The sequence below is a fragment of the Oncorhynchus keta genome, chromosome 4 (genome assembly GCF_023373465.1).
Source record: "Oncorhynchus keta strain PuntledgeMale-10-30-2019 chromosome 4, Oket_V2, whole genome shotgun sequence".
Classification (NCBI taxonomy): Eukaryota; Metazoa; Chordata; class Actinopteri; order Salmoniformes; family Salmonidae; genus Oncorhynchus; species Oncorhynchus keta.
In genome coordinates, this window is record NC_068424.1 from 81,146,710 (window position 1) to 81,174,108 (window position 27,399).

The window sequence follows — 27,399 nt, forward strand, 5'->3', positions numbered from 1 at the left end:
ACTGAGTGGAGATTGATTAGGAAAAAAATAAAAAGAGAAATTGTTTTAGAATAAGGCTGTAACGTGACAAAATGTGGAAAAAGTCAAGGGGTCTGAATACTTTCCGAATGCACTGTATAAGTAAATGGGGAAGCGTGATTAATCACTCCAGAGAATGTGCTTCCTCTGCTCCAGAGTCCAATGGCGGTGAGCTTTACATCACTCCAGCTGACGCTTGGCATTTCGCATGGTGATCTTAGGCTTGTGTGTGGCTGCTCGGCCATGGAAACCCATTTCATGAAGCTCCTGATGAACAGTTCGTATACTGATGTAACCAATGTTAAATAACTAGCTTAGCGTTTGAATCGGTGATGTCACTCGCTCTGAGACCTTGAAGTAGTTGTTCCCCTTGCTCTGCAAGGGCCCCAGCTTTTTTGGAGCGATGGGTAACAATGCTTCGAGGGTGGCTGTTGTCGATGTGGTTCGAGCCCAGATGGGGGCGAGGAGAGGGATGGAAGCTAAACTGTTACACTGACTTTGCTTCCAGAGACAGTTTGGAACTCTGCAGTGAGTGTTGCAATCGAGGACAGACTAATTTAATGCGCTACACGCTTCAGCACTTGGCGGTACCGTTCTGTGAGCTTGTGCGGCCTACCACTTCAGAGCTTAGCCATTGTTGCTCCTAGACGTTTCCACTTCAAAATAACATCACTTACAGTTGACCAGGGCAGAAATTTGATGAACTAACTTGTTGGAAAGGTGGCATCCTATGACAGTGCCACGTTGAAAGTCACTGAGCTCTTCAGTACGGCCGTTCTATTGACAATGTTTGTCTATGGAGATTCCATGGCTGTGTGCTCGATTTTTATACACCTGTCAGCAACAGGTTTGGCTGAAATAGCCAAATCCAATCATTTGAAGAGGTGTTCACATGCTTTTGAATATATAGTATATATAAGCCCATATACTTACCTGTCATTATGGGTTAACTTAGTTGAATATGCAGTAAGTTACGTTACTTGACTATGCAGTAAGTTATGTATCTGTTTGTTACATGCAATGTGCTTTGTGGACTTCACTGGACAGAAGTTGCTCTCCGGTATTGTGATGAAGCAAAGGTGTGGATGAGTTTATTCTAGTGGCTTTGTGAATTTTCATCCACATTGGTGTCATATTGGCTGACATACGATGGTAGGGAGATTGAATTTAACATTGAGCTTCAACCAATGCATACTAAAGTCGAGCCAACAGGCTAGAACAAAACCGATGGTCAAACGCAGTGAGTGGTTGGCCTATTACTAACAGAACAGCGTCGTTTACACTGAAATTTCATTATTTCCCCATGGCACCTTAGTCAAAGGACTAAGGACTAGCATCTTCTGAGTGCCTTTGGAATGTTTCTCATGGAAAATTGGCCCTCCTCCAAGCCAAAACAATTATGGCAATGCATTGGCTACACTACAGAACCGCTGTAAGCATGGCGAGCCATGTCAAAGTACAGACAGGACATCAGACCAATAGTATGTTTCCTTGTGTAGGAAAGAGGTAAGCGATTGGTTCGCACTGGTTTGAGTAGTTCATATAGTCATAATATATATTTCTGATCAGTTATTACATCATAGGATGCGCTTTATAATGCATTATAAACTGTTCATAAGAAGTTATAAAGGCATTACGAAGAGGCTATTCAAAATGTTACAACCACTTTTTTTTCTCGTCTCTAATTATAATTGCTTTGCAGTTTGGGCTCATTATGGCAAAGTGCTTGTATTTGTGCTTTCCTTAAGGAGATATACTGTAGTGTTACCTTCATTTTATACACTAAAAACTAAACACACATGGAAACGAGTAAAAACCCACAGAGCTTGGAGGGAAGTTCATTAGTGCTTCGTGCCCTGTCAGCCTGTCTGTGAGTCTGTGTTGTTTCACTGTTTGACTGACAGAGTCTATCTAAAAACATGGCAGATAGATACTCCAACTGTCTTTCTTGTAGGTTTTTTTTTTATACCATTAAAATGATATTCAATTAGGCTTTGATGGCATATTGCCTGAAACCACGCCTTTATAATGATTTCAGGTAGAACATTCAAGTTGAAATATGTTCTTGCCTTGGAGCCCCATCAAAATAATTGTTTTGATATGTCGTGGTTTTTTTTGTGTGTGTTTTTTTTGGCACAGACAATAATTGGAAATGATCCTAGCTAGGGAAAATATTTCTGTTGACTGAAACGAGCTACAGTCCCTTGGCATGATATGATGGAATTTGAGTCCAACATCAGGCTAGGTAGAAAGTCCGTCAGTGGTTTGGGGGAGTGGGAGAGAAAGTGTTTCTGTGTACTGTGTTGTCACTTTGATTGCGTGTCCAAGTAGTAGTAAAGCTGGATAATAATACAGGGATTGAAACCTCCCAAATTGCCCAGGGCTAATGATCAGGTGGGGAGGAGGGGTTGGAGGAGGCTGTCGGTGGAGCACAGCTAGCCTCTCCATTTCTGTGGAAAACCTTCTATTATTGTTCACTGAATGCTTCTCCACACATCTGGGACATTTGTATCCTGCCTTATACTATACTGTATCTATTATGTTCTATTCATATACCTTTCATAATGTCTATACACACACCATCATATATATATATATATATACACATTCCCAGACTCTGAAAATGCTCGTTCTAATATTTATATTTTACTTAATTCCTTTCTTTAAATGTTTTGTTTTGTATTGATCTTGTTCTGTACTGTTGGAGCTAGGAATAAAAACCATTTCCTTACACCAGCATTAACATCTGGAAAATATACGATTTGATTTGTTTTGAAATAGGTAGAGTATACTACAAGCAAATCATTTAGTACTGATAAATCCTATATCATTTAGTACTGATGAATCCTATGTCATTTAGTACTGATAAATCCTGTATCATTTAGTACTGATGAATCCTATATCATTTAGTATTGATAAATCCTGTATAATTTAGTACTGATAAATCCTGTATCATTTAGTACTGATAAATCCTGTATCATTTAGTACTGATAAATCCTGTATAATTTAGTACTGATAAATCCTGTATCATTTAGTACTGATAAATCCTGTATCATTTGGTACGGATAAATCCAATGTCATTTAGTACTGATAAATCCTATATCATTTAGTACTGATAATCCTGTATCATTTAGTACTGATAAATCCTGTATCATGTAGTACTGATAAATCCTATAGGAAAACATTTAACTCCAAGAGCATTTACTCCCAAGTGGCGCAGCGGTCTAAGACACTGCATCTCAGTGCTGGAGGCATCACTACAGACCATGGTTCGATCCCGGGCTGTATCACAACCCGACCATGATCTGGAGTCCCATAAGGTGGCGCACATTTGGCTCAGCGTCATCCGGGTTAGGTGAGGGTTTGACCGGGATAGGCCGTCATTGTAAAAAAAAAAAAAAACATTAAATAAAGGTTAAATAAAAAATAATCAAAATATTAATTATAAAAATACTGGACAGTCAGACAGGTGTAAAGCTAAGGCACGCACAACACTCATACAACAGTACAGATCATATAATACTGGATCAAATTTGAGTATATCTGGTATTTCAGGAATACATTGCTGGTGAATCCCTTCATCGTAACAAAACAATATTCCAAAATGACTTGTTTTTTTGTGCTTGTTCCATTCTTCATATTCACTACCTGTCAGCGACTCATGTCATGGGTGTACAGTTCAACCAGCAGTGGAATCCACAGACAGTATTTCTTTTCTTCCTGCTTCAGATCAAAAACATTGAACTCACATGATCAAAGCCATTTGATAATCCTGGAACTACAGCGTTTGCTTTAATCCCAGTGAGAGGAAAAATGTTTTCGTTTTTTTTTTTTTTTTAAAACAACGTACCGCGGTAAACACAAAAAAATGTCAGAAAAAAAAGTAAATGGAATTGCAGTTGACTGAATGCAGCAACAGTAAGGCACTTTGTAGAGATAGCCAGGAAGTTAGCTGACAGTATAAAGCATCTCTGTGTATGTGCAGAGAAGGCCAGTGGTGCCCAATGGCCCCCACTCACCCGACATACCAATGTGCCCCCCCCCACCCCAAAACAAGCCCCTGTCTGCTTGACACTGGGAGTGAATGGTGCTCTTGTTTTCAGGTTTGTAGGGAGTCTGCCTTGAATGTGAACAGCATGGGTTGTATCCTGCATGGGCTATGATGGCCTAGGGATTGAAAGCTAATGTAGTTCCCTAGGGTAGCTATTTTGCAAGCTAGCACAGAAAGAAGAGTGTGAGTGTTAGCTCTTCTTCACCAATATATTTCCTATTGCCGTCTATTAACCCCCTAGAGTAGATGTCTGCGCCCTGCAAAAAACTAAACTGAACAAAAATATAAAAACGCAACATGTAAAGTGTTTCATGAGCTGAAATAAAAGACGGTAAACATTTACAAAGTGCACAAAAGGCTTATTTCACTTAGATTTTGTGCACACATTTGTTTACATCCCTGTTAGTGAGCATTTCTCCTTTGCTAAAATAATACATTTGGCTGACAGGTGTGGCATATCAAGGACCTGATGAAACAGCATGATCATTACACAGGTGCACCTTGTACTGGGGACAATAAAAGGTTCACTCTAAAATGTGCCGATTTGTCACACAACACTAAGCAACAGATGTCAAAAAATGTTGAGGAAGTGTGTAATTGCCATGCTGACTGCAGCAATGTCCACCAGAGCTGTTGCAAGATCATTTAATGCTAATATCTCTGCCATACGCATACTCCAACTTCGTTTTAGAGAATTTGGCAGTACGTCCAACTGGCCTCACAACCACAGACCACGTGTAACCATGACAACCCAGGACCTCAACATCCCACTTTTTCACCTGCAGGATATTCTGAGAGCAACCCAGACAGCTGGGTTTGCGTAACCTAAGAATCTTTGCACAAACTGTCAGAAACCGTCTTGGGGAAGCTCATCTATGTGATCGTCGTCCTCCCCAGGGTCTTGACCTGACTGCAGTTCGGCGTCATAACCGACTCAGTGGGCAAATGCTCACCTTCGATGGACACTAACACGCTGGAGAAGTGTGATCTTCACAGATGAATCCCAGTTTCAAATGTATCGGGGAGATGGCAGAAAGCGTGTATGGTGTCGTGTGGGCGAGCGGTTTGCTGATGTCAACGTTGTCTCCTCTACTGTAGTCTCCTCTACTGTAGTATCCCCTACTGTAGTCTCCTCTACTGTAGTATCCCCTACTGTAGTCTTCTCCCCTACTGTAGTCTCCTCTACTGTAGTCTCCCCTACTGTAGTCTCCTCTACTGTAGTCTCCCCTACTGTAGTATCCCCTACTGTAGTCTTCTTCCCTACTGTAGTCTCCTCTACTGTAGTCTCCCCTACTGTAGTCTCCTCTACTGTAGTCTCCTCTTCTGTAGTCTCCTCTACTGTAGTCTCCTCTACTGTAGTCTCCTCTACTGTAGTATCCCCTACTGTAGTCTCCTCTACTGTAGTATCCCCTACTGTAGTCTTCTCCCCTACTGTAGTCTCCTCTACTGTAGTCTCCCCTACTGTAGTCTCCTCTACTGTAGTCTCCCCTACTGTAGTATCCCCTACTGTAGTCTTCTTCCCTACTGTAGTCTCCTCTACTGTAGTCTCCCCTACTGTAGTCTCCTCTACTGTAGTCTCCTCTTCTGTAGTCTCCTCTACTGTAGTCTCCCCTACTGTAGTCTCCCCTACTGTAGTCTCCCCTACTGTAGTCTCCTCTATTGTAGTCTCCTCTACTGTAGTCTGCTCTACTGTAATCTCATCTCCTGTAATCTTCTGGTCTCCCCTGCTGTAGTCTCCTCCACTGTAGTCCCCCCTGCTGTAGCCTCCTCTACTGTAATCTCCTCTCCTGTAATCTTCTGGTCTCCCCTGCTGTAGTCTCCCCTGCTGTATTCACCTCTACTGTATTCACCTCTACTGTAGTCTCCTCTGCTGTAGTCCCCTCTGCTGTAGTCTCCCCTGCTGTAGTCTCCCCTGCTGTGGTCACCCCTGCTGTAGTCTCCTCTACTGTAGTCATCTCTACTCTAGTCTCCTCTATTGTAGTCTCCTCTACTGTAGTCTCCCCTGCTGTATTCAACTCTACTGTCATCTCCTCTCCTGTAATCTTCTGGTCTCCTCTACTGTAGTCTCCTCTACTGTAGTCTCCTCTACTGTAGTCTCCTCTACTGTAGTCTCCTCTACTGTAGTCTCCCCTGCCGTAGTCTCCTCTGCTGTAGTCTCCCCTGCTGTATTAACCTCTACTTTAGTCTTCCCTACTGTAGTCTCCTCTGCTGTAGTCTCCCCTGCTGTAGTCTCCTCTGCTGTAGTCTCCCCTGATGTAGTCTCCTCTGCTGTTGTCTCCTCTGTTGTAGTCTCTTCTGCTGTAGTCTCCCCTGCTGTAGTCTCCCCTGCTTTAGTCTCCCCTGCTATAGTCTCCCCTGCTGTAATCTCGTCTCCTGTAATCTTCTGGTCTCCCCTGCTGTAGTCTCCCCTGCTGTAGTCTCCCCTGCTGTAGTCTCCTCTGCTGTAGTCTCCCCTGCTGTAGTCTCCTCTGCTGTAGTCTCCCCTGCTGTAGTCTCCCTGCTGTGGTCTCCTCTGCTGTAGTCTCCTCTGCTGTAGTCTCCCCTGCTATAGTCTCCCTTGCTGTAGTCTCCCCTGCTGTAGTCTCCCCTGCTGTAGTCTCCCCTGCTGTAGTCTCCCCTGCTGTAGTCTCCTCTGCTGTAGTCTCCCCTGCTGTAGTCTCCCCTGCTGTAGTCTCCCCTGCTGTAGTCTCCTCTGCTGTAGTCTCCCCTGCTGTAATCTCGTCTCCTGTAATCTTCTGGTCTCCCCTGCTGTAGTCTCCCCTGCTGTAGTGGTCCTTCTGTAGCACAGTTGGTAGAGCATGGCGCTTGTAACGCCAGGGTAGTGGGTTCGATTCCCGGGACCACCCATACGTAGAATGTATGCACACATGACTGTAAGTCGCTTTGGATAAAAGCGTCTGCTAAATGGCATATATTATTTATTATATTATTATTATATATTACTGTAGGGCCCTCTACCGTAGGCTCTCGAAAGGCACGATACATGTATTTATTAGACAGAGAACTTCTGTCGAAGGCGTACATCAAACCGGAGTAGCGTAACGGACAACTCAAAACACATAGGAAGAACTGGGACATACAAATACATTTCTAGAAACATACTGTCAATATTTGACTTCAAAACAAAGCGATTGGGCTCTTTGATCTGGATAGCTAACATATACAATACACACAGCAGATATTTCCTGGCGCTGTAATGAGTGAGCTAATATATTTTAACAGGATTAACAGCATTCAAATCACATTTCATTCTCTTAGCAGAACAAAACAATGGTGTTCATAGAAGGTATGTTCATTTATTATTACAGCTGCAGAGAAACGTAATCTTACATCCCAAATGGCACCCTATTTCATACAGAGTGCACTGCTTTTGAACAGGGCCCTATTGGGCACTGGTCAAAAGGTGGTGCATAACATAGGGAATTGGGTCTCATTTGGGATGCACCCTAAATGTAATGCGTCCTTATCTCATCCATGAATATTTCATCAATAAACTAGACGCAATGCAGCTATCTGTGAATCTGTCTCTGAGTGTTAATATGAAATCTGTGTTATGTGTTTTCATTATCTGAAATCTGAATACAATGGTTATGAGATTGATTTCAACGTAAATGTAATACCGTATAATTGAGGTTCTGACTGTCTAATCTACAAATCACCCTCTGGTCTAGTGCACTGGTAGATCTGATAGGGAACACATCACATTATCGACAAGCACAGCAAAGGTCCTTGGATTACACCAACCACATAATGATGTATTGTTCTAGTCCAGAGCCAAGATCAATCAATCAATCAATCCTATTTTAATTGTCACATGCTTCGTAAAACAACAAATGTAGACGAACAGTAAAATACTTACTTATGGGCTCTTCCCAACAATGCTGAAAGGTGATTTTTTTTGTGGGAGAAAAGTGTAAATGATTTGAAACTCGTGTTCAAAGGACTTTTAGTGAGACTTGGAATTGGTCACTAAACTACCCTGAAGTCCTGCCTTTACTAAAGACAACAGTATATTGCACATCAAGGATCGCTTTAAATACCACTGTCATTTATTTAATGCTTCCAAACCCACTATGAAAAGCTGAGACTCTCGTGAACGTGCACGTCTAGTCTGTTTTGCTCTATGACGTTCACAAGCCACACAAGAGTGGTTAGAAGGTAAATGGATCTTCTACATAGAAGTTACTAGGAAATACCAGGACATAGTGTCTATAATACTGTAATGGGTTCTTCTGCATAGAAGATACTAGGAAATACCAGGACATAGTGTCTATGATACTGTAATGGGTTCTTCTACATAGAATATACTAGGATATCCCAGGACAGTGTCTATAATACTGTAATGGGTTCTTCTACATCGAAGATACTAGGAAATACCAGGACAGTGTCTATAATACTGTAATGGGTTCTTCTACATCGAAGATACTAGGAAATACCAGGACATAGTGTCTATAATACTCTAATGAGCTCACTGTACTAAGCTCACGTACATAGTTGCTGTCAAAAACTCCAAAACTCCACACAGTTGTTGCTGTTTGATATTCATCTCCCACTGAGCAAACAGCATTCTTATTAAAACGTTTTTGTCATGTTTTTGCATGGTGGACCTTATACATCTGTCAATAAAACTCATGAATGCAAGTGTTTATGTCAAGTTGTTTTGTATACGACTTGTAACCCTGGTTGTCCTGGACATAACACAGTAAAACACTTCAAGGTGTGGCTAAATATGAGGGCAGATCAAGCAGATGAATAAAAGCAGTGAACCCTAGGTTTTTCACTGTGGGAATCCCTGGGACCGTGATTAATTGGGAATTCACACTGCGCAGTGGTGGATTCTCACTCCTAAAAAGGAACTAGGTCTGCTTTGGAGACGGGCTCAGCAGAGGCGACAGGCCTCGGTGTCTCCATGCACCTGTGGCAAAGCTGACATATCAAAGAGCTCCTCTTTGTCAGCCAGTAGTAAGTCTGTTTCTTACCTGATGGCAGAGAGATTAGAGCACTTTGCAGCCTATCGCTTCAAGCACCGTGTGGAATTTTGTTTGATGCGGCTAAGGAAACGCAGGGGGGTTAAGTTCTCAGGGACAGGGTAGCATCTCACGCAGAGAGTTCCTTAGACTGTCGCTATTTTCATGACATCCTGAGCCTTCTAAAGTGAAAATGTCAACTATGTGTCACAAACAGACTTACCTGGACAGAGATGCTATGTTGTGTAGAGACTCTGTTTGTATGGAGAAGTATCAAGCGCCAAAACAAATAACTAGCTATTTTTTTATATATATATTTTATCATTTTTCCCCCTTTTTCCTCCCCAATTTCGTGGTGTACAATTGTTAGTAGTTACTATCTTGTCTCAACGCTACAACTCCCGTACGGGCTCGGGGAGAGAGGAAGGTTGAAAGTCATGCCTCCCCACAACCCAACCAAGCCGCACTGCTTCTTAACACAGCGCGCATCCAACCCGGAAGCCAGCTGCACCAATGTGTCGGAGGAAACACCGTGCACCTGGCTACCTTGGTTAGCGAGCACTGTGCCCGGTCGCTGGTGCATGATGAGACAAGGATATCCCTACCGGCCAAACCCTCCTTAACCCAGACAACGCTATGCCAATTGTGCGTCGCCCCACGGACCTCCCGGTCTCAGCCGGTTACAACAGAGCCTCTGGTGGTACAGCTGGCGCTGCAGCACCGTTACCCACTGCGCCACCCGTGAGGCAACAACTAGCTATTTTTAAGACTTGTTTAGTATTCCATTTAATGTTGGAGAAGAAAATGGCGCTCGAACTGCATTCAGATTCTGACAAGTAAAAGACATTAAATTAGAGTCTTATTTTAACACATTACATTCTCACCATACCGTAATATCGCTCTGTCAAAACTCAGAAAGTGCATACTAGTATTGTTCTGTTCACAATCTGCATGGAACAGGAAGACACATCCGCAGATCGTGAACACAACAAAAGTAGTATCTGCTATAAAGGCGTTAGACACCGATGACGTGCACTGTCTGAGTTTCATTTTTTTTTGTAGAAAGAGCAGACAGGGTCATTGAAAGAGGTTGCTGACATCAACCTGCCTACACAGAGTACTGTGGTTTAACCTTGCAACAGGACAGCCAATTCTCTTGGTGTTGCTGACATCAACCTGCCTACACAGAGTACTGTGGTTTAACCTTGCAACAGGACAGCCGATTCTCTTGGTGTTGCTGACATCAACCTACCTACACAGAGTACTGTGGTTTAACCTTGCAACAGGACAGCCGATTCTCTTGGTGTTGCTGACATCAACCTACCTACACAGAGTACTGTGGTTTAACCTTGCAACAGGACAGCCGATTCTCTTGGTGTTGCTGACATCAACCTACCTACACAGAGTACTGTGGTTTAACCTTGCAACAGGACAGCCGATTCTCTTGGTGTTGCTGACATCAACCTACCTACACAGAGTACTGTGGTTTAACCTTGCAACAGGACAGCCGATTCTCTTGGTGTTGCTGACATCAACCTACCTACACAGAGTACTGTGGTTTAACCTTGCAACAGGACAGCCGATTCTCTTGGTGTTGCTGACATCAACCTACCTACACAGAGTACTGTGGTTTAACCTTGCAACAGGACAGCCGATTCTCTTGGGGTTGCTGACATCAACCTACCTACACAAAGTACTGTGGTTTAACCTTGCAACAGGACAGCCGATTCTCTTGGCCTTACATGGTGTGATATACTGTAAGCTCTTCTCAGGTTACAGTAGCGCATCACATTGTGTATATATACAATGTATATGCTGTGTATATATACATACCGTATAATATATCATGTTGTATGTATATACTGTATATACTGTTTATCATATCATATACATAGTGTATAATATATCATATTGTATGTATACTGTATATACTGTTTATCATATCATATGCATAGTGTATAATATATCATATTGTATATATATACTGTATATACTGTTTATCATATCATATACATACGGTATAATATATCATATTGTATATATATACTGTATATACTGTTTATCATATCATATACATACGGTATAATATATCAAATTGTATATATACTGTATATACTGTTTATCATATACATAGTGTATAATATATCATATTGTATATATACTGTATATACTGTTTATCATATACATAGTGTATAATATATCATATTGTATATATACTGTATATACTGTTTATCATATACATAGTGTATAATATATCACATTGTATATATATACTGTATATACTGTTTATCATATCATATACATACGGTATAATATATAATATTGTATATATACTGTATATCATATTGCATACATACTGTATAATATCTCATATTGTTTATATATAGTGTATATCATGTTTTATACATATTGTAGAATATATCATATTGTATATATATTGTATAATATATTATATTCTATTTATACTATATAATATATCATATTGTATATATACTGTATATCATTTTATACACTGTACAATATTTAATATTGCATATATACTGTATTTCATATTGTATACATATTGTAAAATATATCATATTGTATTTATACTGCATTATATGTCATATTGTATATAGATGATATTGTACATATACTGTATATACTGTATATCACATACTATATAATATATCATATTGCATATATACTGTATAATATATCATATTGTATACATAGTATATTCTATATCATATTGCATTTATATCTCTATAATTTAAAATATTGTATATATACTGTGTAACATTTCATATTGTATGTATACTGTATAATATATCATATGGAAATATACTGTATATTACATCATCATTGATACATACTGTATATTACATCATATTGTGTAAATACTGTATAATATATCATACTGTGTATCCATACCATATAATATATCATATTGCATACATTCTGTGTAATATATCATATTGTATATGTACTATATTCTATATCATATTGTATATATACTGTATAATATATCATATTGTATATATACTGTAAAATATATCATATTGTATTTATACTCTATAATATATCATACTGTATATATACTGTATTTTACATCATATTGGATATATATACTGTAAATATATCATATTGTATTAATACTCTATAATATATCATACTGTATATATACTGTATTTTACATCATATTGGATATATATACTGTAAATATATCATATTGTATTAATACTCTATAATATATCATACTGTATATATACTGTATTTTACATCATATTGGATATATATACTGTAAATATATCATATTGTATTAATACTCTATAATATATCATACTGTATATATACTGTATTTTACATCATATTGGATATATATACTGTAAATATATCATATTGTATTAATACTCTATAATATATCATACTGTATATATACTGTATTTTACATCATATTGGATATATATACTGTAAATATATCATATTGTATTAATACTCTATAATATATCATACTGTATATATACTGTATTTTACATCATATTGGATATATATACTGTAAATATATCATATTGTTTGCACGAAGCTCATGAAATAAGTGAAAACTGTGTAGGAAAGCATGTGTTCAATAATTGAAAATGGAGTTAATCAAGCCATTCTCATCATACCCCCCATGGCAAAAAACACACACACACACACACACACACACACACACACACACACACACACACACACACACACACACACACACACACACACACACACACACACACACACACAGCTTCCTTCGCCCTCCCCCTGCCTCCAAAAAATCTGTCATGTTTATGTTCATTTCTCCTGATATAGTAACAGTTCCAGTATCTACTCTTTGGGGGGAAATTGTTTCAACTAATTCAGACAACCAAGCTTGGCCATCGGCCCTTTAATATTACATGAGATGAGTGTTACGCTGCTTGCTGCTGCAGTGCCAGTGAAGCTAGCTAGCTGGGGTTGTGTGTGTGTGTATGTGTATGTGTGTGTGTGTGTGTGTGTGTGTGTGCGTGCGTGTGTGTGTGTGTTTGCGTGTGTGTTTGCGTGCGTGTGTGTGTGTGTGCGTGTGGCTCTTTCGCTCTCCATCATCCCCAGTAGTTATTGTTGCTACAGCCAGATTCTCTTTAAGTTGTGATGAAATATAGATGTTGGTAGTCTGGACAGTTCAGTGTCTCTTCTCTCCTGGTGATACCATAAGGAAGACATTTATGGTGTCAGAGAGCATTAGGAGTGCGTACCCCGGTAACATAATTGGATATGAGGGGCTAACAACTGACACCTGCCTCCTGAGGTAGCTAGTTAAGGTTTCAGGGGGGGCTAGTCTGTGAAGCCCTACTCCATTCCATGTGAGGCCTGGTCACTCCCCCTGTTGTGAGTGGTTCCGTCGTTGTCAGGCTCTATATTCCCTGTTGTGAGTGGTTCCGTCGTTGTCAGGCTCTATATTCCCTGTTGTGAGTGGTTCCGTCGTTGTCAGGCTCTATATTCCCTGTTGTGAGTGGTTCCGTCGTTGTCAGGCTCTATATTCCCTGTTGTGAGTGGTTCCGTCGTTGTCAGGCTCTATATTCCCTGTTGTGAGTGGTTCCGTCGTTGTTAGGCTCTATATTCCCTGTTGTGAGTGGTTCCGTCGTTGTCAGGCTCTATATTCCCTGTTGTGAGTGGTTCCATCGTTGTTAGGCTCTATATTCCCTGTTGTGAGTGGTTCCGTCGTTGTCAGGCTCTATATTCCCTGTTGTGAGTGGTTCCGTCGTTGTTAGGCTCTATATTCCCTGTTGTGAGTCGTTTGTTAGGCTCTATATTCCCTGTTGTGAGTGGTTCCGTCGTTGTCAGGCTCTATATTCCCTGTTGTGAGTGGTTCCGTCGTTGTTAGGCTCTATATTCCCCTGTTGTGAGTGGTTCCGTCGTTGTTAGGCTCTATATTCCCTGTTGTGAGTGGTTCTGTCGTTGTTAGGCTCTATATTCCCTGTTGTGAGTGGTTCCGTCGTTGTTAGGCTCTATATTCCCTGTTGTGAGTGGTTCCGTCGTTGTCAGGCTCTATTCCCTATTCCTGTTGTGAGTATATTCCCTGTTGTGAGTGGTTCCGTCGTTGTCAGGCTCTATATTCCCTGTTGTGAGTGGTTCCGTCGTTGTCAGGCTCTATATTCCCTTTTGTGAGTGGTTCCGTCGTTGTTAGGCTCTATATTCCCTGTTGTGAGTGGTTCCGTCGTTGTTAGGTTCTATATTCCCTGTTGTGAGTGGTTCCGTCGTTGTTAGGCTCTATATTCCCTGTTGTGAGTGGTTCCATCGTTGTCAGGGTCTATATTCCCTGTTGTGAGTGGTTCCATCGTTGTTAGGCTCTATATTCCCTGTTGTGAGTGGTTCCGTCGTTGTTAGGCTCTATATTCCCTGTTGTGAGTGGTTCCGTCGTTGTTAGGCTCTATATTCCCTGTTGTGAGTGGTTCCGTCGTTGTCAGGCTCTATATTCCCTGTTGTGAGTGATTCCGTCGTTGTTAGGCTCTATATTCCCTGTTGTGAGTGGTTCCGTCGTTGTCAGGCTCTATATTCCCTGTTGTGAGTGGTTCCGTCGTTGTTAGGCTCTATATTCCCTGTTGTGAGTGGTTCCGTCGTTGTCAGGCTCTATATTCCCTGTTGTGAGTGGTTCCGTCGTTGTTAGGCTCTATATTCCCTGTTGTGAGTGGTTCCGTTGTTGTCAGGCTCTATATTCCCTGTTGTGAGTGGTTCCGTCGTTGTCAGGCTCTATATTCCCTGTTGTGAGTGGTTCCGTCGTTGTCAGGCTCTATATTCCCTGTTGTGAGTGGTTCCGTCGTTGTCAGGCTCTATATTCCCTGTTGTGAGTGGTTCCGTCGTTGTCAGGCTCTATATTCCCTGTTGTGAGTGGTTCCGTCGTTGTCAGGCTCTATATTCCCTGTTGTGAGTGGTTCCATCATTGTTAGGCTCTATATTCCCTGTTGTGAGTGGTTCCATCATTGTCAGGCTCTATATTCCCTGTTGTGAGTGGTTCCATCATTGTTAGGCTCTATATTCCCTGTTGTGAGTGGTTCCATCATTGTCAGGCTCTATATTCCCTGTTGTGAGTGGTTCCATCATTGTTAGGCTCTATATTCCCTGTTGTGAGTGGTTCCATCATTGTCAGGCTCTATATTCCCTGTTGTGAGTGGTTCCATCATTGTTAGGCTCTATATTCCCTGTTGTGAGTGGTTCCGTCGTTGTTAGGCTCTATATTCCCTGTTGTGAGTGGTTCCGTCGTTGTTAGGCTCTATATTCCCTGTTGTGAGTGGTTCCGTCGTTGTCAGGCTCTATATTCCCTGTTGTGAGTGGTTCCGTCGTTGTCAGGCTCTATATTCCCTGTTGTGAGTGATTCCGTCGTTGTTAGGCTCTATATTCCCTGTTGTGAGTGGTTCCGTCGTTGTCAGGCTCTATATTCCCTGTTGTGAGTGGTTCCGTCGTTGTTAGGCTCTATATTCCCTGTTGTGAGTGGTTCTGTCGTTGTCAGGCTCTATATTCCCTGTTGTGAGTGGTTCCGTCGTTGTTAGGCTCTATATTCCCTGTTGTGAGTGGTTCCGTCGTTGTCAGGCTCTATATTCCTATATTTGTAGTGGTTCCGTCGTTGTCAGGCTCTATATTCCCTGTTGTGAGTGGTTCCGTCGTTGTCAGGCTCTATATTCCCTGTTGTGAGTGGTTCCGTCGTTGTTAGGCTCTATATTCCCTGTTGTGAGTGGTTCCGTCGTTGTCAGGCTCTATATTCCCTGTTGTGAGTGGTTCCGTCGTTTTTAGGCTCTATATTCCCTGTTGTGAGTGGTTCCGTCGTTTTTAGGCTCTATATTCCCTGTTGTGAGTGGTTCCGTCGTTGTTAGGCTCTATATTCCCTGTTGTGAGTGGTTCCGTCGTTGTCAGGCTCTATATTCCCTGTTGTGAGTGGTTCCGTCGTTGTTAGGCTCTATATTCCCTGTTGTGAGTGGTTCCGTCGTTGTCAGGCTCTATATTCCCTGTTGTGAGTGGTTCCGTCGTTGTTAGGCTCTATATTCCCTGTTGTGAGTGGTTCCGTCGTTGTTAGGCTCTATATTCCCTGTTGTGAGTGGTTCCGTCGTTTTTAGGCTCTATATTCCCTGTTGTGAGTGGTTCCGTCGTTGTCAGGCTCTATATTCCCTGTTGTGAGTGGTTCCGTCGTTGTTAGGCTCTATATTCCCTGTTGTGAGTGGTTCCATCGTTGTTCGGCTCTATATTCCCTGTTGTGAGTGGTTCCGTCATTGTCAGGCTCTATATTCCCTGTTGTGAGTGATTCCGTCGTTGTCAGGCTCTATATTCCCTGTTGTGAGTGGTTCCGTCGTTGTTAGGCTCTATATTCCCTGTTGTGAGTGGTTCCGTCGTTGTCAGGGTCTATATTCCCTGTTGTGAGTGGTTCCGTCGTTGTCAGGCTCTATATTCCCTGTTGTGAGTGGTTCCGTCGTTGTTAGGCTCTATATTCCCTGTTGTGAGTGGTTCCGTCGTTGTCAGGCTCTATATTCCCTGTTGTGAGTGGTTCCGTCGTTGTCAGGCTCTATATTCCCTGTTGTGAGTGGTTCCGTCGTTGTTAGGCTCTATATTCCCTGTTGTGAGTGGTTCCGTCGTTGTTAGGCTCTATATTCCCTGTTGTGAGTGGTTCCGTCGTTTTTAGGCTCTATATTCCCTGTTGTGAGTGGTTCCGTCGTTGTCAGGCTCTATATTCCCTGTTGTGAGTGATTCCGTCGTTGTTAGGCTCTATATTCCCTGTTGTGAGTGGTTCCATCGTTGTTAGGCTCTATATTCCCTGTTGTGAGTGGTTCCGTCGTTGTCAGGCTCTATATTCCCTGTTGTGAGTGATTCCGTCGTTGTCAGGCTCTATATTCCCTGTTGTGAGTGGTTCCGTCGTTGTTAGGCTCTATATTCCCTGTTGTGAGTGGTTCCGTCGTTGTCAGGGTCTATATTCCCTGTTGTGAGTGGTTCCGTCGTTGTCAGGCTCTATATTCCCTGTTGTGAGTGGTTCCGTCGTTGTTAGGCTCTATATTCCCTGTTGTGAGTGGTTCCGTCGTTGTCAGGCTCTATATTCCCTGTTGTGAGTGGTTCCGTCGTTGTCAGGCTCTATATTCCCTGTTGTGAGTGGTTCCGTCGTTGTTAGGCTCTATATTCCCTGTTGTGAGTGGTTCCGTCGTTGTTAGGTTCTATATTCCCTGTTGTGAGTGGTTCCGTCGTTGTTAGGCTCTATATTCCCTGTTGTGAGTGCAAAGGCATAGGTTTCCCTTGAACAATAGGGGGGCAAAAACATTTACTTCCTAGTGACTCTGAGGGAGGGGAAGGCACTGACATTGCAAAGATCCAATCAATCCCAATGTCCTTTGTGAATGTGTGCTACTGTGTATCTGCAAACCCCAATATACATCATATTCTCTATTCAGTGCACTACTTTCGAGCAGGGCCCATATTTAGTGCACTAAATAGGTACTAGGTTGCCATTTGGGACAGAGGCTGAATGTGTGTATATGCAATTACACCCCACCATATCCTGTTGACAGTTTTGTTCATTTGTTCCTCGGGTCGTTTCAAGATGCATTTATAAAAAAATAAAAAAAATTGTTGCTGCAATTGTGCGTCTTGCATAATCACAAGCAGCAGGACCATCTGTTGCCGACATACCTTAGCAGGTTATTTTAATGCTGTTTTCTTGTATCTGAATAACGCATCACCGTATTAACAAAATGATAATCATCTGACTATAAGGTCTGTGTTGTAAGTAGTAGGTCTGTGTGTTATGTGGAATCCTCTGACTATAAGGTCTGTGTTGTAAGTAGTAGGTCTGTGTGTTATGTGGAATCCTCTGACTGTAAGGTCTGTGTTGTAAGTAGTAGGTCTGTGTGTTATGTGGAATCCTCTGACTATAAGGTCTGTGTTGTAAGTAGTAGGTCTGTGTGTTATGTGGAATCCTCTGACTATAAGGTCTGTGTTGTAAGTAGTAGGTCTGTGTGTTATGTGGAATCCTCTGACTGTAAGGTCTTTGTTGTAAGTAGTAGTGCACTACTTTTGACCAGGGCCCATAGGCCTATATAGGGAATAGGATGCCATTTGGGACAAACAGTAGATGCTACTTATTTTCTCTCCGTTATTCTCTCGACCATACCGTGCGTAAGTGACCCTACAACAGCACCAGGCGTGGTTTTAGCCTTTTCATAATCCGAGAATAAAAATGCACTGTAGCCTTATGGTCGTACTGTAAATCTTTATCTTGAGAATATAATCTCACTTTTTATTTTAATTTTTTTATTCTCAGGGTATAATAATGTGTTGTTATTTTGTTATGATGTTTTCTATTCCCTTTATTATCCTTTGTGGAAAGATTACAAACCTCCTTTATCAGTCAGATGATTCCACATAACGTATAGACCTACGTAGGGAATAGGGTGCCATATGGGACACATACCCTACTATCACAAATAGTGTTGTGTTGGAAATGGCCCTCCACACTAAGCATGCTTCTGATAATGTGTTTTTCTATCTTGTAGAATCAGGGTCAGACACCAGAGAAGTCCTTCAGCTCAGTCGCATCTACTTGTCCCCATAAGGTAAGCTCTTCCTAGACCTATACAGGATACAGTATATTACTCTATATTAACCTATACAGGATACAGTATATTACTCTATATTAACCTATACAGTATATTAACCTATAATAACCTATACAGGATACAGTATATTACTCTATATTAACCAATACAGTATATTAACCTATAATAACCTATACAGTATACAGTATATTACTCTATATTAACCTATACAGGATACAGTATATTACTCTATATTAACCTATACAGGATACAGTATATTACTCTATATTAACCTATACAGTATACAGTATATTACTCTATATTAACCTATACAGGATACAGTATATTACTCTATATTAACCTATACAGGATACAGTATATTACTCTATATTAACCTATACAGTATACAGTATATTACTCTATATTAACCAATACAGTATATTAACCTATAATAACCTATACAGGATACAGTATATTACTCTATTTTAACCTATACAGTATACAGTGTATTACTCTATATACACCTATACATGATACAGTATATTACTCTATATTAACCTATACATGATACAGTATATTACTCTATATTAACCTATACAGTATACAGTATATTACTCTATATTAACCTATACAGGATACAGTATATTACTCTATATATACATAATATACAGGATACAGTATATTACTCTATATACACCTATACATGATACAGTATATTACTCTATATTAACCTATACATGATACAGTATATTACTCTATATAAACCTATACAGTATACAGTATATTACTCTATATTAACCTATACAGGATACAGTATTTTACTCTATATATACATAGTATACAGGACACAGTATATTACTCTATATTAACATATACAGGATACAATATATTACAGTATATTAACCTAAACAGTATATAGTATATTTTGTATACATATTTCTACATGTATATAGTGAATCTGGATTTCTGTTGTTCACAAGGATGTTTAACTAATACAATTTAAAGTAATATTTTTCCTGTTAAATTGTGTTAATGACATCCACACTCTTCCTTTTGTTTTGAAATTAAGAATTACTCCTCAAACTAAACAAATGTAAATTAGAATTAGCATATATTTAACATGATATGAGAATGTCAAATAAATCTATTCAAATAATTTTCCCACTAGGCTATGCAGAGTAAAAAAAATAAATCCACCATCCTCCAGACGTATTCAAGGTAATCATCACACAGTTAGTGTAAACTAACTTTACACTTGACTCTGCCACTGCTTCTACTTGTGAACGTGATAATGTGTGATGTAGTGAAATCCTCTCACGTCTTCCAGTTCACTTAAGGGGAAGAAAAAAGAAAAAAAAGTGTCAAAATGCCCATGTCCTTTTCTGGTTGAATGGCACGGTCAAGAGTAAACACACACACACACAACAAACACTCAGTTGAGAGGGCAGTCTGACAACCTGTCATCGTGTGGTCAGCTGAAAACTACACCTCTTTTCAGCCTAAAAACTACAATCCGGAATTGGATAACAACTACATGTTTGACTCTCCTATTGTTTCGGATTACAGCCGAGGGGACGGGGCTAGGGATTATGTACAACCTCTCGTATTCATAGACAACACTCTAGATGCAAGGACTGACAGTCCAACGTATAGATTTACAAATACTCTGAAGCTATGCACTCAGCATTTTAATGTTGTAAACAATGGAGGCAAAACACCTAATATTCTGGGTTATGTTAAAGTTACTGACAGTTGCGATTCACTCACAAGACACTTATAATTTATATTCTTCGAGAATCAATGGCAAAGCAATTATAAAAATCTCAAATTGAAATGACCTTTGAACAGCTAGGTTCCCAACATCCCAGTCTGCACCTTTAATGTTCGGGACAGCTTTCTAAAGTGACTCTTGTGCCATTGAAAGCTGCCGACTGGATGATATATATCGTGGCGTGTCTGACTGCGTTTGACAGTAAATAATACAACGCGATACTGTCCCCTGTCATTGGGAAATAATGAGCGAGGCAATCAGCTTTGTCCTGAGTCAGTTGACACAAAAACGACACTGGAATCCCCGGCACGTCCTTCACTTGGTCCTGAACTGGCACCGCTCATATTGAGATCACCTCTAATAAGACGAGCTCGGCGATATTGATGTCGTTGGGGCGCATCCCAAATGGCACCCTGTTCCCTCTGTAGTGCACTACTTTTGACGACATAGGGACAAGGGGGTCATTTGAGACAGACAATACGTGTAAGTCTGTGGCCACTATATAGGGAATTGGGAGCCATGGGCCTTGGTCAAATGTAGTGCACTATATAGGGAATAGGGTGGCATTTCAGATGGAAACAGTCATATTGGCATATCACCAGGAATAATCTACATGCATATACTGCCCTTGAGATTTTAGGAAGCGTTTGCAATGTCCCATGTCGCCTCTCTCATCAGCCGTCTCTCCTTAAAACAGTTGACGCAATAGAATGAAGCAACAAATGCCACTTTGGCTGCTATGCCCGCGGGGCACATGTTCACGTCTGGTCCACCCACATTATTCTCCATGATCTGGATTCACAGAGCGATACACACAGAACAGAACACAAGGCCAGCGCGGTATTATACTGTCACTCAGCTACATTACACACAGAGCAGAGAGAGAACAAGGCCAGCATGGTATTATACTGTCACTCAGCTACATTACACACAGAGCAGAGAGAGAACAAGGCCAGCACGGTATTATACTGTCACTCAGCTACATTACACACAGAGCAGAGAGAGAACACAAGGCCAGCACGGTATTATACTGTCACTCAGCTACATTACACACAGAGCAGAGAGAGAACACAGAGCCAGCATGGTATTATACTGTCACTCAGCTACATTACACACAGAACAGAGAGAACACAAGGCCAGCATGGTATTATACTGTCACTCAGCTACATTACACACAGAGCAGAGAGAACACAAGGCCAGCATGGTATTATACTGTCATTCAGCTACATTACACACAGAGCAGAGAGAGAACACAAGGCCAGCACGGTATTATACTGTCACTCAGCTACATTACACACAGAGCAGAGAGAACACAAGGCCAGCACGGTATTATACTGTCACTCAGCTACATTACACACAGAGCAGAGAGAAAACAAGGCCAGCATGGTATTATACTGTCACTCAGCTACATTACACACAGAGCAGAGAGAGAAAACAAGGCCAGCATGGTATTATACTGTCACTCAGCTACATTACACACAGAGCAGAGAGAACACAGAGCAGAGAGAACACAGAGCCAGCACGGTATTATACTGTCACTCAGCTACATTACACACAGAGCAGAGAGAGAACAAGGCCAGCATGGTATTATACTGTCACTCAGCTACATTACACACAGAGCAGAGAGAACACAAGGCCAGCACGGTATTATACTGTCACTCAGCTACATTACACAGAGCAGAGAGAACACAAGGCCAGCATGGTATTATACTGTCACTCAGCTACATTACACACAGAACAGAGAGAGAACACAAGGCCAGCACGGTATTATACTGTCACTCAGCTACGTTACACACAGAGCAGAGAGAGAACACAAGGCCAGCATGGTATTATACTGTCACTCAGCTACATTACACACAGAGCAGAGAGAGAACACAAGGCCAGCACGGTAATATACTGTCACTCAGCTACATTACACACAGAGCAGAGAGAACACAAGGCCAGCATGGTATTATACTGTCACTCAGCTACATTACACACAGAGCAGAGAGAGACACAAGGCCAGCATGGTATTATACTGTCACTCAGCTACATTACACACAGAGCAGAGAGAACACAAGGCCAGCATGGTATTATACTGTCACTCAGCTACATTACACACAGAGCAGAGAGAGAACACAAGGCCAGCATGGTATTATACTGTCACTCAGCTACATTACACACAGAACAGAGGGAACACAAGGCCAGCACGGTATTATACTGTCACTCAGCTACATTACACACAGAGCAGAGAGAGAACACAAGGCCAGCACGGTATTATACTGTCACTCAGCTACATTACACACAGAGCAGAGAGAGAACAAGGCCAGCACGGTATTATACTGTCACTCAGCTACATTACACACAGAGCAGAGAGAGAACACAAGGCCAGCACGGTATTATACTGTCACTCAGCTACATTACACACAGAGCAGAGAGAACACAAGGCCAGCATGGTATTATACTGTCACTCAGCTACATTACACACAGAGCAGAGAGAGAACACAAGGCCAGCACGGTATTATACTGTCACTCAGCTATATTACACACAGAGCAGAGAGAGAACAAGGCCAGCACGGTATTATACTGTCACTCAGCTACATTACACACAGAGCAGAGAGAGAACACAAGGCCAGCATGGTATTATACTGTCACTCAGCTACATTACACACAGAGCAGAGAGAGAACACAAGGCCAGCATGGTATTATACTGTCACTCAGCTACATTACACACAGAGCAGAGAGAACACAAGGCCAGCATGGTATTATACTGTCACTCAGCTACATTACACACAGAGCAGAGAGAACACAAGGCCAGCACGGTATTATACTGTCACTCAGCTACATGACACACAGAGCAGAGAGAACACAGAGCAGAGAGAACACAGAGCCAGCACGGTATTATACTGTCACTCAGCTACATTACACAGAGCAGAGAGAACACAAGGCCAGCATGGTATTATACTGTCACTCAGCTACATTACACACAGAACAGAGAGAGAACACAAGGCCAGCACGGTATTATACTGTCACTCAGCTACATTACACACAGAGCAGAGAGAGAACACAAGGCCAGCATGGTATTATACTGTCACTCAGCTACATTACACACAGAGCAGAGAGAGAACACAAGGCCAGCACGGTAATATACTGTCACTCAGCTACATTACACACAGAGCAGAGAGAACACAAGGCCAGCATGGTATTATACTGTCACTCAGCTACATTACACACAGAGCAGAGAGAGAACACAAGGCCAGCATGGTATTATACTGTCACTCAGCTACATTACACACAGAGCAGAGAGAGAACACAAGGCCAGCATGGTATTATACTGTCACTCAGCTACATTACACACAGAGCAGAGAGAGAACACAAGGCCAGCATGGTATTATACTGTCACTCAGCTACATTACACACAGAGCAGAGAGAGAACACAAGGCCAGCATGGTATTATACTGTCACTCAGCTACATTACACACAGAACAGAGGGAACACAAGGCCAGCACGGTATTATACTGTCACTCAGCTACATTACACACAGAGCAGAGAGAGAACACAAGGCCAGCACGGTATTATACTGTCACTCAGCTACATTACACACAGAGCAGAGAGAGAACAAGGCCAGCACGGTATTATACTGTCACTCAGCTACATTACACAGAACACAAGCCAGCAGAGTCACTCAGCTACATTACACACAGAGCAGAGAGAACAAGGCCAGCACGGTATTATACTGTCACTCAGCTACATTACACACAGAGCAGAGAGAACACAAGGCCAGCACGGTATTATACTGTCACTCAGCTACGTTACACACAGAGCAGAGAGAACACAAGGCCAGCACGGTATTATACTGTCACTCAGCTACATTACACACAGAGCAGAGAGAACACAAGGCCAGCACGGTATTATACTGTCACTCAGGTACACATTATACTGTCACTCAGCTACATTACACACAGAGCAGAGAGAACACAAGGCCAGCACGGTATTATACTGTCACTCAGCTACATTACACACAGAGCAGAGAGAACACAAGGCCAGCACGGTATTATACTGTCACTCAGCTACATTACACACAGAGCAGAGAGAACACAAGGCCAGCACGGTATTATACTGTCACTCAGCTACATGACACACAGAGCAGAGAGAACACAGAGCAGAGAGAACACAGAGCCAGCACGGTATTATACTGTCACTCAGCTACATTACACAGAGCAGAGAGAACACAAGGCCAGCATGGTATTATACTGTCACTCAGCTACATTACACACAGAACAGAGAGAGAACACAAGGCCAGCACGGTATTATACTGTCACTCAGCTACGTTACACACAGAGCAGAGAGAGAACAGAAGGCCAGCATGGTATTATACTGTCACTCAGCTACATTACACACAGAGCAGAGAGAGAACACAAGGCCAGCATGGTATTATACTGTCACTCAGCTACATTACACACAGAACAGAGGGAACACAAGGCCAGCACGGTATTATACTGTCACTCAGCTACATTACACACAGAGCAGAGAGAGAACACAAGGCCAGCATGGTATTATACTGTCACTCAGCTACATTACACACAGAGCAGAGAGAGAACACAAGGCCAGCATGGTATTATACTGTCACTCAGCTACATTACACACAGAACAGAGGGAACACAAGGCCAGCACGGTATTATACTGTCACTCAGCTACATTACACACAGAGCAGAGAGAGAACACAAGGCCAGCACGGTATTATACTGTCACTCAGCTACATTACACACAGAGCAGAGAGAACACAAGGCCAGCATGGTATTATACTGTCACTCAGCTACATTACACACAGAGCAGAGAGAGAACAAGGCCAGCACGGTATTATACTGTCACTCAGCTACGTTACACACAGAGCAGAGAGAACACGAGGCCAGCACGGTATTATACTGTCACTCAGCTACATTACACACAGAGCAGAGAGAACACAAGGCCAGCACGGTATTATACTGTCACTCAGCTACATTACACACAGAGCAGAGAGAACAAGGCCAGCACGGTATTATACTGTCACTCAGCTACATTACACACAGAGCAGAGAGAACACAAGGCCAGCACGGTATTATACTGTCACTCAGCTACATTACACACAGAGCAGAGAGAACACAAGGCCAGCACGGTATTATACTGTCACTCAGCTACATTACACACAGAGCAGAGAGAACACAAGGCCAGCACGGTATTATACTCACTCAGCTACATTCTGTCACTCAGCTACATTACACACAGAGCAGAGAGAACACAAGGCCAGCACGGTATTATACTGTCACTCAGCTACATTACACAGCAGAGCAGAGAGAGAACAAGGCCAGCACGGTATTATACTGTCACTCAGCTACATTACACACAGAACAGAGAGAACACAAGGCCAGCACGGTATTATACTGTCACTCAGCTACATTACACACAGAGCAGAGAGAACACAAGGCCAGCACGGTATTATACTGTCACTCAGCTACATTACACACAGAGCAGAGAGAGAACACAAGGCCAGCACGGTATTATACTGTCACTCAGCTACATTACACACAGAGCAGAGAGAACACAAGGCCAGCACGGTATTATACTGTCACTCAGCTACATTACACACAGAGCAGAGAGAGAACAAGGCCAGCACGGTATTATACTGTCACTCAGCTACATTACACACAGAGCAGAGAGAACACAAGGCCAGCACGGTATTATACTGTCACTCAGCTACATTACACACAGAGCAGAGAGAACACAAGGCCAGCACGGTATTATACTGTCACTCAGCTACATTACACACAGAGCAGAGAGAACACAAGGCCAGCACGGTATTATACTGTCACTCAGCTACATTACACACAGAGCAGAGAGAACACAAGGCCAGCACGGTATTATACTGTCACTCAGCTACATTACACACAGAGCAGAGAGAACACAAGGCCAGCACGGTATTATACTGTCACTCAGCTACATTACACACAGAGCAGAGAGAACACAAGGCCAGCACGGTATTATACTGTCACTCAGCTACATTACACACAGAGCAGACAGACTATCCTCTGGGGTCTGAACATTGTTCATCCTTTGTTTATTCCATTGACACACCCATGTGTCAACCCAAGTAACATAATAACAAAATACCCATCAAAATATGTCAGTTTAATCTAGAGATATCAAGTGTTTTCCATTGACTGAGTCAAAATTTACCGTATACGCCTGTGCCGGCATTCTTCATCTGCCGTGGAAGGAGGCCGAGCTACAGCGCTGCTTGTCAGACCATGAGGCATCCCCCCAAAAATCGGTATTCTCTAAAATGTATCTGTAACAACGTCCAAGTCACGGGACTTGTTTCAAGTTGGCACCGCTGATGTGCAAACTTCTGTCTGTATCATCCGAATGGTTTTGGCATACATATAATTATCGCCACTCTGGAAAGGGGAGACTCTCGTGCATACGACGGTGTTCTCCGTTTTGCTCTACGACCCCCACAATTGTTACTGGACTTGCCTGAAGCTAACCCATTCAAACGAATGGAAGCACGGAGGTAGTTTTGTGCCCCTCAAAATAAGGTGTTAAATTTGAGTAAAGCATGTTTACTACATTCCTGAGCATTCTTATATCTCTTAGATATAGGACAGACACTTCAAAACTGTATTCCTTATGATTAATTGTTTTAGTGTATCAACACACCTAGTCACGACAAAGATACATGTGTCTTTCCTAACTTAGTTGCCAGAGAGGAAGGAAACCACTCAGGGATTTCACCATGAGGCGAATGGCGACTTTAAAGCAGTTACAGAGTTCATGAATGTGTTATTAATTTATGAATGTCTTATTTGATGTGATTATATGGGCTACAGCAAAGGCAAAATTCATTATTTATTCTAATATGTTTTTATATATATATTTTTTTAGACCTAAAGGAGTCCTAAAATTAAAAATCAAATAGCTACATGACCCTCCCCCCCTCTGACTATCCTCTAAGGTCTGAACATTGTTAAACTACTGACTATCCTCTAAGGTCTGAACATTGTTAAACTACTGACT

General features: G+C 41.8%; 1 protein-coding gene across 1 annotated transcript in view; it reads left to right on the plus strand.

The window, feature by feature from the left end:
• The window catches only part of LOC118381825 (protocadherin-11 X-linked), a 325,295-nt gene that overhangs the window by 114,335 nt on the left and 183,561 nt on the right, over window positions 1-27,399 (plus strand). Inside the window, exon 4 of the mRNA XM_052517370.1 lies at window positions 18,555-18,614. Coding sequence (XP_052373330.1) covers window positions 18,555-18,614 — 60 coding nt within the window. The remainder of the gene's footprint in view (window positions 1-18,554; window positions 18,615-27,399) is intronic.